This window comes from Tetrao urogallus, assembly GCF_951394365.1.
Source record: "Tetrao urogallus genome assembly, chromosome: 7".
Lineage (NCBI taxonomy): Eukaryota > Metazoa > Chordata > Aves > Galliformes > Phasianidae > Tetrao > Tetrao urogallus.
This window is the reverse complement of record NC_136820.1, coordinates 11864265-11878529: the sequence shown is the minus strand read 5'-3', so window position 1 is coordinate 11878529 and position 14265 is coordinate 11864265. Positions and strand designations below refer to the sequence as shown.

Sequence of the window (14265 nt, the reverse complement as noted above, 5' to 3'; positions counted from 1 at the left end):
TTCAAAAATAGCTCCAGGCTGTGGGAAGTGGCATGGTTTGTTTGGTCTGTCAGTCAGATCCTTCCCAGCAAATGCCCCCATTCTTCTTTGTCAACCAGGGTTAGTTAGGGTAAGAGCATTTGCCTCAATTTTTGCTTAGCTTCATATCCCTCATTTCTAGGCTATTGAGTTTTTTGCAGACTTTTTAAATGGGATGAGTAAATATTGATGCTTATTTTACTGTGAATTTTTGTAGTATTTATAGTCATTTGTAATAATTAATATAATGCTTTTATTCTAGCAATAAAAGTCACGAAGGGGATAAATTCATTGCAGCTCCACCTTCTTCGCCTCTGAAGAAACAGGAATTAGAAAACTTAAGGCAAGTGAAAAACAAAATAGTGACAAATTCATGAGTCAATAACCCCCCTCTTAAGCTGTGCTGTGATTCTGGAGTCGTACGAGCTTTTTTTTTTTTTTTAATGCTATAGCACTTGCAGTGTTGCATTATAACTGTATGTGTAAGGATGACTTCATTCCTATGAGCTCCTTCTCCTCAAGGATTTGAGTAAGAACATCTATAAACCCTCCAGAATTTCAATTGAGATGATAGATTAGTCTGTGTATGATCCTGCTGTAGCAGGCCTGGCATTATTTATTTGGCAAAACAAAAAAATCAAGACCTGTAAATGGCAAGGCTAAAAACCTGACAATGGCTTACACGATTGGTGGAAGAGAAGGAAGTTACAGTATGGTACCTTTACTTCTTAAATCCTTGCTAAGGCTGGTTTGGAACTCAGCTGGCACTATTACATTCTTGCTGGGTTTCAAATAGAGCAGTGCTCACAAAGAAACTGATTCAAAATCTGACTTGTCATAGTTAAAATGACTGTGATATTAAACAAAAATATGCATTTCATTGAAGATAGGTTTAACTAAGATCTACTAAAATAATCCAGTTGGTCACTGTTTGTTTTTTCCTGTGCTACTTCAGATAAGGTAGGATTTCCACAGTCTTGTTTAGAGGGCTTATGTGTGATGGCCTGAGTGTGTGGGGAGATGTGGGTATGTTTGTGGTGTTTTTTTTATCTTCTACTCAGCTCTCATCTGGACACAACCTTTAATAATCTGCACTGTCCATTAGTTTATTCCTTTATTTCCTTCTTTCTATCATGTCCTAAAAGTTTTGCTTTTTTTTTTTTTTTTTTTTTAATTAATTTCCCATTATCACTTTTTCTTATATTACTTAGCTATTCAGGTAATAAGGACTCTAGGAATACTTCACTACCATTATTTAATGAATAATAAGTGTAGGTATTTTGACTCTAAATAGTTTTTCCATGATCAATAATGACAACCTGCTAGAAATACATTGTTTGTTTAACCTCCTATGTTCTTTCTCTCTGTATCAGTTCTGAGTTTGCTTTTCCAAAGGGGCATTTAAGAGAGCAAGGAAGTTTGCACTAAGTATGTTGAAGTTTAAAGACAAATGTGAGGGTGCCAACTTATTACAGCACTAATTAGACAACACAAATCTAAGCTGATGTGCTTGGCTTTGCATTGATTGCGCCTCTGAGCCTTAATTTTCTTAGCATTGTAGTAATGCAAACATCCATTATATCACGTAACATTCACATTTAAGCTGTTGTTTCATGTTATGTGTAATATCTGTACGAGGTGATGGCAAAACAGAAAAATGCCTTTTGGTGGTTAGCTTTTCCACCTGCAACGAATCCACAGTTTGCATACAGTAGCAGGATCACCCTTGTCCTGCCGTTTGACTTCTGCACCACAGAAGAACATAAATAAAATTTGACTGCAATGCTTCTGTGTTCCCAGAGATCTTTAAGCTATTTGTTCAGCAGTCTAAGTGCCCTCCAAGTAGAGTAACTCCCATGTTATCCGAATGAGTACAGTGTTATCTGGGACCTGTTTTCCCCAACAAGATTACTGTATATAAACAATGCTAATTATTACAAGAGGCTGCTAACTTGTTAAAAATTTCTTATAATGCTTGCACCACCTCTTAAACACTTTTGTTGTTTGTTTGGTCGTTTTTTTGTTTTTTCTTTTAAGTTTTCTGTATGGACAAAGCATACACTAATTCCCCACTTAAATGCTTGGGTTAAACATTGTTCCAGCCTAACCACAGGTAACCTATGTTTTGTAATGGCCAGCTCAACCTTTACTTTACTGCACTGTGTGTAGCAAATCTACTTGGGGTTGTTTCAAAGCAATTTAGCAGTAACCTGTGAAGAAACTGAGACCTTCAATATTTATTCTGAAGTGGTTTGAGAGTTATTGGAAACAGAGGGCACTGGATTAAAAACAGTGTACATACTAATCTATAACAGTACTGAGTTGCTCACTGAGGAGCTGAGTGAGGAAGCTGAAATCCTTGTCCGTTTGGGGAAAGTTAAACTACTGCATGTTGGTAAGGATTGTCCTGAGGAATTGGTGTCTGTATACTTCAGTTTCTCCCCTCTGCTAACAGTCACTGGATTGAAAAATCTCCATTGTTTCTTATATTGACATGGGGAACTTAAATATTTAATTTTTTTAACGTAATTTTGTACATCCTAATGAGAGTTTGAAAGACTGATTTTGCTTATAACTGGTTCTTTAAAAATGTCCTCTGTACAAGACCTCAGTGTCACGTGTGTTGTTTGGTAGTTGTGTACAACTCGGTTCAACCGACTTTTCTCATATCGAGCAGTAACTCGATAGTAAGGCTTTAAGGTTAACAAGAAGTTTGAGGACACCAAATGTTGCTAAGACTACATGCTTTGGAAGTAAAAACTCCAGAGTTTCCCTCAGAGTTTATTATCAATTTGGCTCATTCTCTGAGAAGCTTTGCTTCCAGCCTCGAATATGTGTCAGTGCACCAGAACTGCGCAGTGCTGTTGGGGCTTGTGAAGCTGTGGTAGACTGTGATGCTACATTTGGAGACTCTTGTGTATTTTCTTGTAAAAGTGAGGTGGGGAATAACAGACCGTGGTGTAACCTGTCTCCTCACATTGGACAGCTTTGAGTGAACACGAACATGACAACTTACCCCTTCAAAGTTATTAGAAATAAAGGAATAGCTTGATCTGCTTCTTTATCCTGAATAGACTTTAACTGTGGGCCCTTCCCCTAAAGCATGTGATCCCATTTCATCATTTTTTTTCTTTGTTTTGACTCTTCATGAGCCATCTCCAGTCTGTCATTATGTTTTGCTTTATTTTATATTTCCTTGAAGCCTTTGTGCCCCAGTACTGTACACAACATTCCAGGAGCATCAGTAGTAGCACCACCACTAATTTCACAGATAGTGATGTGAGAACCACTATCACTCAGCAGCATTCCTCGTCCTTTGTCCCCACATGCCCCACACTGCCTCACTTTGTCCCCTTAAAGGTTGCTGTGGTCTGGTTGCCCTGGCACAATGCTGGAAGCTTACAATGATCCTCTATAGCTGCTTCACCCCCTTCTTCCTCTCTGCATGGTTCTCTGCCATCGCCTCTGTGGTGGTGCTGATTTTCTCCACTGAGTAAGCATCGTCTGTGTTCCATACTTCATGTTTTAGTTTGTGTTGTCTGCATTGAAACAAAAATAACCAGATGGTATATATCCACCACTGGGCTTAATTAGCCGCTTTAAATTATTTCAGATTACTGATGTTCCCTAAGTGGTTTAGAGATGCCGTTTTTATGCCTTCCTGCTAAGTTGCAAAGGACTGGGTGATCTCTGCCTTGCCTCTGCCCTGCAAAATGAGTTCAGCCAAATGTATCGTTCAGGTTCTATAAACTTGCAGCCAGTGTGGGCTGACAAATCTTGTTGCCTAGACCTACACAAGAGGTTGTTTGACATAATCTGGCGGTTTAAAAAAACATTTTTCTTTTTCCTAGAGCAGAGACGGTTTTATTTAGGGAATGCAGGGGCTCAGTTATGCTGGAAGTCTCCAGAGCTTAAAGACGACCTGCAGAGTTTTGTCAGAATCCTGACTGGGGTGAAAAACTAGTTTGTCTTTTCCCTTGTGGTGCAATTCTTCTGCTCTGATTAGCTGTCAGATCTCCTGAGTGTTCTGTTCGCTTTGGCTGCTTCAACAATGAGTCTGAGTGCGCGAGGACAGCGTTGTGAGGAGGAAAACGTTGATGTTTTCCTCCTCTTTAGATGGCTTTTGCTGAAGAGGTCTTAAAGGGATTTAGATGGGGATGAGTCCTTAGAGCGGAGGAATAGGTTTCCAACCTGATGGGCTTATTGATGTCTGGCTGGAGCGTGCCTTTTGTTCAAGTACAGACTTTCAAAAATAAAAATAGTTTAAAAGTTGTGGTGAGTAGAAGACCTGTATTGACTGAAACGGCAGGAGCAGCAGTGCAAAGCATTTGGCTGGTGGGACAGCATCTCTGCTTGTTTAAAAGTTGTGCTTCCTTGGGGCAGAGAAGAAAGAGGCTGCTTAGAGGCAGGCCATTATTTTGGGATTTCCCCCCCCTGCCCCACAGTCACAACCTTTCAGAAATATTTTAGGTTTGGGACTTGAGTTGGGGAAGCTTTCCTCTCTTTCTTGAAAGCTTTTGTATGTGTTCAGATTTGATGTGACATCTGGGCACGCTAAGAGGAAGTGGGGGGTAGGGAGAAACGCTGGAGAAGTTTCTTTCCCTGCCTGTGCATAATTAAGGAGCATGCCTCCTGGGAACGGGGAATAAAGGCACCCCAGGCCCTGCCGCGAATTACATGACTTACTGCGGGACTCAAAGTGGGCTTGACAGTTGCCAGAAGGGCGGCGGGTTGCAGCCACCTCCAGGCAGCAGGGCTGGCTGATGGGAGCCGGGCAGGAGGGCTGGGAGCAAAACGGGGCCCAGCAGAGAAAGGTCTGTGCCTCAGGACAGGCTGACCCCACCAAGCAGTGTTGTGGCTGAGCCTGAGGAACAGGACCAGCCAGTAGAACAGGAAGCTTGGCAGAATGGAGGCATCCCAATGTGGGACTGTTGCGTGAAGGTGGAGAATGGGAGTAACTTTTTTGCACAGACTGTCAGGTTTTGTGCCCTTTGGAAGCAGGGAAGCCTGTGGCAGCCACAGAATGCCACATCTGAAATCAGACTCCTGGCAGAGGATTACAGCTCTGTGTAACTCAGAACTGGCAGTGCAGAATTTTACTGTCTCCCTGTGTACAGATGTTGTAAAATACAAGAGTGAAATATGTTACAATTTAATTGACCGTGACAATATATCTGTAATTCTAGGTGATTTATAGCATTGTGTGTGCTACAGAAAACTGCTCTCCTTTGGTGAAGGAGGCAGGAGGGCAGAGAAGTGCAAATGAAGATCCAAGGTTTAACAAATAAAACGAGGGTGGGAAAGTTTCTGAGACAAACAGTGCTGTGGTGAGGTCCCTCTGTTATGGAGAACAGTGTTCTGAGAAGTGCAATGAAGCTGTGAGGGGTCTAAAGCACAAGTGTTAAGATGAGTGGCTGAGGGAGCTGGGATCTTTCAGTCTGGAGAAGAGGAGGCTCAGGGGAGACCTGATTGCTTCCTGCAGCTGCCTGAAAGGAGGTGTGGTGAGGTGGGGGTCAGCCTGTTCTCCCAGGTAACAGTGATAGGATGAAAGGGAATGACCTCAAGCTGTGCCAGGGGATGTTCAGGTTGGGCATTAGGAAGAATTTCCAAAAGAGCAGTGATGCAGTGGCACAGGCTGCCCAGGGAGGTGGTGCAGTCACCGTCCCTGGAGGTGCTCAAGAACTGTGTGGATGTGGCACTGAGGGATGTGCTCAGTGGGCATGGTTTGCTGGTTGGATAAAGTGATTTTAGTGCTCTTTCCAACCTTGGTGATTCAGTGATTCTGTGAATGCGCACAGTCTTGCTGGCATACAGTGGTGATTCTTGCATTACACGAGATTACGTGGAACCCAATGCATGCATCTCCTAGTTGAGAGAATGATTGAGGCCACAGATGAAAACCAACTCCTTGACTCCCCACTTTGCTGTAAGGATGATAGATGGCTTGGGATTTATTTCTTCAGCACTTAAAAACTGTCTTTCATTTTTGTGAAATCAGAGTGGAGCTGGACAGTCACTGATAAGCTGAGGTCTTTGTATTTTGTGCTAGTGGATGGTTTATTCCCTTCAGGTACTACTTTTAGAATAAAATGTACTTAGACTCACAAAATCTTGTTCATGTTTTTTTTTTTTTTTTGTTGCTAACTTGCAGGGAATAGTAATGATTATTTTGTTTTTAAGTTTTTTAGGTACATGTAGGAATTCAATAATTCCAAGTATTTTCCCTTGAATGTACAATAATTTCAACTGAGAACTAAGTACTAACGTAATGGTGTCGTATGGCTTTTAAAACGAATATGTAGGTATATATTTGTATATAAGCATTCATTTGACATCTTCATATATGACACAAATAGTTTTTTACTGCTTTTATCATGTACAAATCGAGTCTGAAATGTTGCTGTGTGAAAATGAAAGTAAATCTCTAGAATTACTGAGGTCATCCTAAGAGTGTAGTGATGGACAGCATGCTCTTTGCTCCTGCTTCCAATTCTTTTTGTACTCTGTGTAAGTAATGCTAGCATGTCTTTATCTGGATTTGCTGGACACTTGTTAAAGAAGAAATTTCACAGCTGCATTTGACATCACCGTATATTAACACATTGTCTCCCCCCTTTTCTTTTCTCCTGCAGGTGCTCAATACTTGCCTGTAGCGCTTATGTGGCTCTGGCTCTGGGAGATAACCTTATGGCACTGAATCATGCAGATAAGCTCCTCCAGCAACCGAAGCTGTCAGGGTCTCTGAAGTAAGTCTGACATCATTGTTTCTTCCTCTTTTTTGCTGGAGAGCTCTGAGCTGGAGCTTCTCGGGTCTGTAGTGACAGTATTATGATGATGGTAATAACGGTTCTTGGCAAAATTGGTAATGTATAATGTACAGGTGAGAGCAATCTAACTTGTGCCAGTTTTAAATGCTGGAGGCAGCATATTCTAGAATGTTCTGTATCAATTAGTTTCTATGTCCATCTTCAAACTACTGTAGATGGCTCATCCTTTTGCAGTGATTAAAGCAGGAGTTTAGACAAGTTTGTAAGGTAACGTGTAGTTTTCTGCAGTGCTTTTTTAATGCAAGAAATTCAAGACTACAGTTGTTTGCAAAAATAGAGCCCTGTATCTTGGTGCCAAGAAGCAAAGCCTCTGTGTAGGCTGGAGCACTGAACTGTTCCTCTTAAGTGACACATAGGTTAGTTACATGTAAGAAGTTACTCTTGTTTTAGCAGATCTCACTTGCAGAAGTTTTTTTGAGTGATGCTTTTTAATAATTCATTACAGTCAACTATACAGTTTATTTGAAATGTACATTATACAATCGCATGCTCAACTTTTGTTTCAGAGTAAAGCTTAGTAAATTAACAGTGCTGTGAGTCAACAGGACTCCAAAGCTGCTGAATAGCCAAGCTACTGCTGGCTAGCATCAGGCTTGCTTAGTTCTGTGGTAAAGACTTGTGTTTGGAAAGCTGTTTGTGCCCTATGGACAGACCTGCAGATACGTGGTGTCCTCGGGATCTTACCATGCAAATATCTTAGAGAATTAATTATTACTGAGTGCTTACTTAACACCTCCAATTATAGGTGTCTTGGTATCCAAGGGGTGTTTGTGTAAGTGTTCATTTTTTCCTTCTTGGAAGAAAAGCCGTAGTAGTGTCTGTCCAGAGCGTTGGGCCATGTGTATGAATTGGTTCTCAGAATTCACTGGAGTCAGAATGGAGCATTATGGCAATACTTTACAAGCAAACTAACTTTGTGTATATTTATTAAGTAGTAGCTTTCAGGTGGTTGAGTTAAAGTCTGAATTCAGTTTGTTTTTCATAAGAGTGGCAAATTTTGAGGGTTGCCATGCTGACACGCCTGACTCTTTGCTGTTGTAGGTTTCTTGGGCATTTGTATGCAGCAGAAGCTCTCATCTCTCTTGACCGAATATCTGATGCCATCACTCACTTGAACCCTGAGAACGTCACTGATGTTTCCCTTGGGATCTCCTCAAATGAGCAGGATCAAGGTTAATAAATCCATACTTCATTAGAACCAGTTGTGCTATCAGTTGCCTTTCTGCTGTAACTGTTATGTAAATACAGTGATGATGAAGACACCTCATTTTAAGACCATAACTTGTTTGGGGCTTGTTGGTTGGTTTGCTTGCAGAGCTAATTTTCTTACAGTGCTTTCTGTTGGTAATACTTGTGTTCTGAAGCAGAAAAATATGTCAAGGGCTCACCTGTATGGCTAAGACTGCAGTAGCTTTGATCTCAGTAATGCCTGCAATTTGAACTTCATTGTTCTCATCTGCTAAAGACCAAAATGTTTTCCCCTTCAATGGCAGACCAGAGTAAAAGCGAATTTGTATCTGCTGGTCTGTGACAAATGAATTTTGTAGTGATCTTGGAAAAAGCTGTCAGAAAATGATGTTTTGTGTTTCGGTTTTTTTTCTTTGTAGGGTCTGACAAAGGAGAGAATGAGGCGATGGAGTCTTGTAAGTACCAGCCAGCATATTCAGCAGGGCATGGGAACTTCTGTGGGTGGTTCAGAACAAAAGTCTTAATAAAAGGATAACTTACTTTACTTGCAGCTGGCAAGCAGACCCCCCAGTGTTATCCCAGCTCAGTCACATCTGCACGGACAATGATGCTGTTTAACCTTGGAAGCGCTTACTGCTTGCGGAGTGAATACGACAAAGCTCGAAAGTGTCTCCACCAGGTATGGGAGATGAACCTCAAGTGGCTTTAGGGACAGATGCGCTCCCTACAAAGTGTCATTTAGCTCACAGCAGATCCTGGTGATTTCATAGCTCGTATCTGTTGACTTTGCTCAGATGGTGGCTCCATTCTGCCTTCATGAACTAATCTATATTAGTAATATAAAGGAATTCCAGAGTTCGTTCTCGTGTGAACAGTTCAGTACTGTTTTTTTTTTCCTAGGTTATTTCAAAACAGCAGAATACAAAGGAGCCTTTTCACTTTTCCTAAGGTTTTGTTTAATGGTTTGATAGTTATTGTTGTATTCTAGAAAATAAACTTCTCAAGGGCTTTGGCTCCACGTGCAGGGACTAGTCTGGGGGCTGGTGGGGGCACTTAGCAGAGTTGTGCTGTTCTGAAGGACTTCTGCTCAGGACCCAGCTCAGCTGGAGCACAGGGATGTGCCTTCAAGCCAGCTGAAATCATTGGTGTGCCAGTGCAGTACATCAAGAGTAGGAAGTCAGATATGGTGTTTGTGTAGAAGACAGCATCATTAACTTTGTAGGTGAAAAATATTAGTATATGGAAAACTTATGATGTTCCTTATTAACTTTGTGTTCTGAACTTCAGAGCAGTGGAGGTTACCTTCACCTCTCAGCAAGAAGATGCAGGCTGGCCCAAGAATGACAGACTCACATTGACAGAAGCGTACAGCAGATGGTGCTACTAATTAGAGTGAAGCAATCTAGCAAGGCAGACAATCTTTCAGTCTCTCCTTGCAGGAATAACCCGAATAGAATATATTGGTTTGAAAAATCTTGTGTTATGAAGGATTCCATTTTGTTAGGCAAGGTGGCCAGGGTCTGCTCAGGGGGCACTTTGAGCTCAGCCTTTCTCTTAAGCACTTGTTCTCCCCACCCCTTCTGTTTCGATAAGGCTGCTTCGCTGATCCACCCCAAGGAGATCCCTCCGGAGGCTATCCTGCTGGCCGTCTATCTGGAGTTACAGAATGGTAAACAATTTTATTCTTTTCTTGACATGAAAACAACGTAATACGTAGGCTGCAGTGTTGAATGCAACTTTTGGCATCTTTATCATCTTTCCTTGAAGCTTACACCTAACAGAGGCAAAGCTGTAGAACATATCTGTAACATTTTAAAATGTTCTCAGTCCAGAATTGGGGTTGAGCTGACATCAGAGTTTTGCCAGGATTCTGGCAAACCCTTCAGATGCTGTCTCCATTTTACACTGCCATGGATCTACCTATGGATCCATGCATCTGCACCCTCATGTCTATGCAACAATTGCTTGCAAACACATGGGGTTTTCTTCTGTTTGAGTTAGTTTGTTTTTATGGCTTCATAACAGAAGCCATAATCTTCTTGGTAGAAGGGAGGGGATGTTGGTATTTGGCTGGCAGTTCCTGCTGCTAGGCCTGCACAACCCTTCCTACATGAAGCTGTCTTTCTAACCATACATCTTTTGAACTGAAGTTTCTTTGTGCTTTGTGCAGTAGCCAGCAGTCCTGGAGAGTTTCAGTAGCCTGTAATGGAGTACTCTAGAGAAACTGTCAACTTTGATAGCTCTCTTCCAAATCTGTCCTTCTCATAAAAGCAGTACAAAAAAAGAACATCTATATATAGGAAGCAGAAAAACTTGCAGTTTGTTTGGACTGCTCAGTGCCCTTGGTTCCCTTTTAGGGGATCCCTTCAGGTGTCTCGCATCACAGGGATGCAGGGGACTTGAGCATTTGTGTTCTAAATGGAGAAAGATGTTTCCAAGTTGGAATTTTGGAAGTGTTTCCTTCTGTAACAAAGAAGCACGGAGTGGAAGAGGGTACCAAGTTGGGTTTACCTGTCACATCCTCTTAAGTATAACCTAAAGGGTCTACACTTTGTTCTTAAGTGGCAACAGAAAGGCCCTTCTGAAAATAAAACTTCAATGACAGTGATGTATTGGGTAAGGTGGCAAAATATTCTTTTTAGAACTTCGCTGTTTTTCTCCTACAACTACAGGAGTTTTAACAAAGCTATTTTTTTTCCAGTTATATTGCTGCTTACTTGCTGAGCTATACATAGCAAAAAATGACTCTTCTCTTCAGAACGCACTTCAGAAGGGGCTCTGCACCTTCCAGCTCAGATTTAGCTTGACGTCTTCTGCTCAGCATCAGTAGAATCGAGCACTGTGCTTGTTTCAGATTTACTTCAGTGCTTTTCATGTCTGTGTCAGCTCCTCGCTGAATGTGAATTGTGCTTGTGCCTGGGTCCAGCTGCAGGCCTGACAGGGACCTGACACCACAGCTCAAGAATCGCTGCTCTCACGGCAGAGCTGTTATTGCTGTTTTCAATTGCAGGTAACACTCAGCTGGCGTTGCAGATCATCAAGAGAAACCAGCTTCTCCCTTCAGTGAAAACGCTCTCAGACATGCGGAAGAAGCCCGTTTTCCAGCCGGTCCACTCGCTCCAGCCCATTCAGTTGCCGACTTTCACCGCTGTGCAGAGGAAGTGAGGGTCTGTTGAGCTCGCTGCTGCCCTTCCTGGGAGGGCTGGGGATTTTGTATATTTTTTTAACCTCGGACATCTGCATACCCGGATTGCTGGAGTGTGTTCCTTTATGTAAATTTTTAATAAAATACTTAAATGTCTCCAGTCCTGCCGTCTTGTAGGTAAAGGTTATTTTATAATGGAACAGAGGTTGGGATCCGTTTGAAACATGAATGGCCTTTAATGGGGCAAGTGGTGCAGTTAACTAACTGTGTAATCTCTGCTGTTTGAAGGGATGAGATGGGAGGGCAGTAAATCTGAGGGAAACACTGTTTATCTGAAGTTATGCTGACACAGCAGTTGTGCAGTATGGGTGCAGTGCATTTTCACCTAGAGGGGAACATTTATGGGTATGGCTGTGACAGACAATGAGCACAAAGGGGAATTTGTACCGAGTCCTGCAAGCAGTGTGCCTCTATTTTGATTTCTGTCTTCTTTTTTCCTGCCTTTTCTGCTCAGACCAACATAAGACATCAATAGTAACAAGGACCATTTGCTGACTTATTTATTGTGAACACGGGTAAAGAGCTGAGGCCTTCAACCATAGGCCTTAACCCAGAGGGAAGTGAACCAGGGCTCGGTATGGCATGTAGCTATTTCCCCTGCCCCCTCTCTGCCCAGTTTGTGCTGTTTCAGCTGTTCTGAGACAGCCTGGGAGAGCTGGGATCCCACCTTATCTGTTTCCCGGTGTGCTCACTGCTGGCACTGCACTTTGCCTCTGGCCCCCTCGGGGCATACACACCAGCAAGGAAGGTCACAGAGCCGGGCAGCTGCTGGGGAGGGGGAGCCTGAAAGTCCTGCTCAAAGGAATGTGCATGTGAGCTCACTGCAGTTGGGTACCGGGTGTCCCATGTTTGCCCCCAAGATGTTGAATGGGAAAAGAGCCACAGCTGCTAGAAAAGGCACTGTGTAAGTCTGTTAAAGTGCAGCGTGGCTACATGCTTCTTTCCCTTCATGTTGGGTAAAGGCTGACGCAGTGCAGTAGCACGCTTTGGCACAGCCTCTCCCTTTGGGGAAAGGGCAGCCCTGAGTCTTCCTGAGGCTGTCAGAGTGCTGGATCAACAGGTATGTCACATTTCAGCCAGTTGGTGTAGGAGTGGCACCGACACTGTCCCCAGGTAGGGAGGAGCAGTCCGGGTTTATCAGTATCACCCACTCTGTAAAGAAGAGAGCCCCAGTGCCGATGCATGGTTCGTGTCAAAGTAGATTGACCGATTCAGTACAAAAAGGTCCGAGCCGCTTGCTGTGTGGTCCCACGTCCTGAATGGAGAGGATTCTTCCCGGCCCTTCCCAGCCCCCCAAGGAATGCGGCGCATTCACATGCAAAACCGCAGCGCGACGCCCGCAGGCACGCAGCGCTGCCCCGACTGGGGGTGCGGCCCGCGCCCCCCCCGCTGCCCGCACGGAGCTCTCATCGCAGCGCCCTTCAGCCGCGCTCAGGGACAATGGCTGCGCTTCTGCCCTCGGGGCTGCACCGCCCGGAGCGGCCGCGGGATGCTGCTGCCGTGCTGAGGCCTCCGCACCACGAGGGGTCAGGGCCGGGGGCGGCTCCCAGCCGAGCGGCAGCGCTGGCATGGACGTGAAGAGCGCCCGGCACGGCCCATAGGGGCCCCTGTCACCACCGCAGGAGAAGGACACTGCATCGTGACTTATGCCTCTTCATAGCACCTCGCATTCCTTCTCCCCTTGCAGAGCTGTGCCTTCACGTTCAGGTTTTCAATAGTATCTCAGTAGTATCACAGCAGCATCACCAGCTGCAGACAGGCAGGCTCACAGCCAGGAGAGGGCTTAATGTTTTTTGTTCCCCCTTTTGCATCCTGACGGAAGAGAAGTCTTTACTGATTAATACAGAAAAACACACACACAGATTTGCCATGAAAAACAAAACAAAAACAAAACAAAACAAAAAAAAAAAAACAACTCACATTTATTTGATTAAACAAAAATAAAATAAACTGCATAGGAACATTTTAAAGTCCAGAGAGACACTGACTTTGTTTTAAGGCTGCCAGTAGCTGATACATCATCTCCTTGCTACATCCTTCAGCCTTCCCTATGGACCACAGAGATACATTCAGAAGCCTCCATTAACACAAAAAGTTCTAACGTTTTGCTCACTTATCCTACGTAAAAGTTTGCACATAACCTGTCACGCTTTCCTTCCCTCAGTACTCAACAGCCCCACATCTCAAACGTCACCTTTTGTCCAAGCAGAAATGCGATGCCCTGTTTGGAGCACAGAGGTTCTTGTCACAGCCTGTTTCATTATCCATTAGATATAAAAGCTCTGAGCAGCTCATTAAAAGCCGAGCACTGTCTGTCCTGCTGAGACATTTGTATTATTATGAGGAGAGAAGCATGATTAATCACTAAAGTAGAAGGAAAACAACTGCAGCAGAACAGGAAACTACAAACCCAATTGTCTCAAGATGCCCGACATCCAAAGGCTGACAAAACCATTCCGGATCTTGATAGAAGCCTGCATCGAGGCAACATGTTACACACCGGTAATGAACTTTTCTGAGATGGGGCCGTACTCTGCAGCCAATTAAAGGAGAGAAAACGCGATTTGTCACACACGAGCCTGAAGTGAGCGACCATCTTGTTGCGGGCTTCCCATTTCTACCCAACTAAGGCAGGCGGCACGTGACAGGTGATGCGCAGCACAACAGCTCACATACAGTAAGAACCCCCCACCAACGCCGCTGACTAACCACACCTTACAACCTAGGTAAAAACTTTTCAGTCGGTTTAGAAAAGAAACTAAAAACAAAACCCAGAAACAGACATCTCTCCCTCGGAAGGAAAAACTACTACGTTGTCTGAAAAGGACTCTACAAACCTATAAAAGGACTCTTCTTTTCAATCTAGTCTGGTAGCTCAAAAGGAAGTTACTCAACTACGGCACTACACAGACACTTAACATTCAGTCAGAAAGGCTCTATGAAAAGAGCTTAAAAAATTATCGACCTGAGTTTGTAAGTTGATACAATCATTAATAGAAGGTCTAAGACCATGCAGGTACACAAAGC

At 43.4% G+C, this 14265-nt stretch overlaps 1 protein-coding gene across 1 annotated transcript in view; it reads left to right on the top strand.

Annotated features, from left to right (window-relative positions):
- Positions 1-11198, top strand: part of CNOT10 (CCR4-NOT transcription complex subunit 10) — a gene marked incomplete at both ends in the record, with an annotated part of 29415 nt that extends 18217 nt beyond the window's left edge. The window contains 7 exons of the mRNA XM_079538486.1: positions 281-361; positions 6651-6764; positions 7887-8017; positions 8453-8488; positions 8585-8712; positions 9627-9702; positions 11044-11198. Of these exons, the coding sequence (XP_079394612.1) occupies positions 281-361; positions 6651-6764; positions 7887-8017; positions 8453-8488; positions 8585-8712; positions 9627-9702; positions 11044-11198 (721 nt within the window). The remainder of the gene's footprint in view (positions 1-280; positions 362-6650; positions 6765-7886; positions 8018-8452; positions 8489-8584; positions 8713-9626; positions 9703-11043) is intronic.
- Between the last annotated feature and the right edge of the window lie 3067 nt (positions 11199-14265).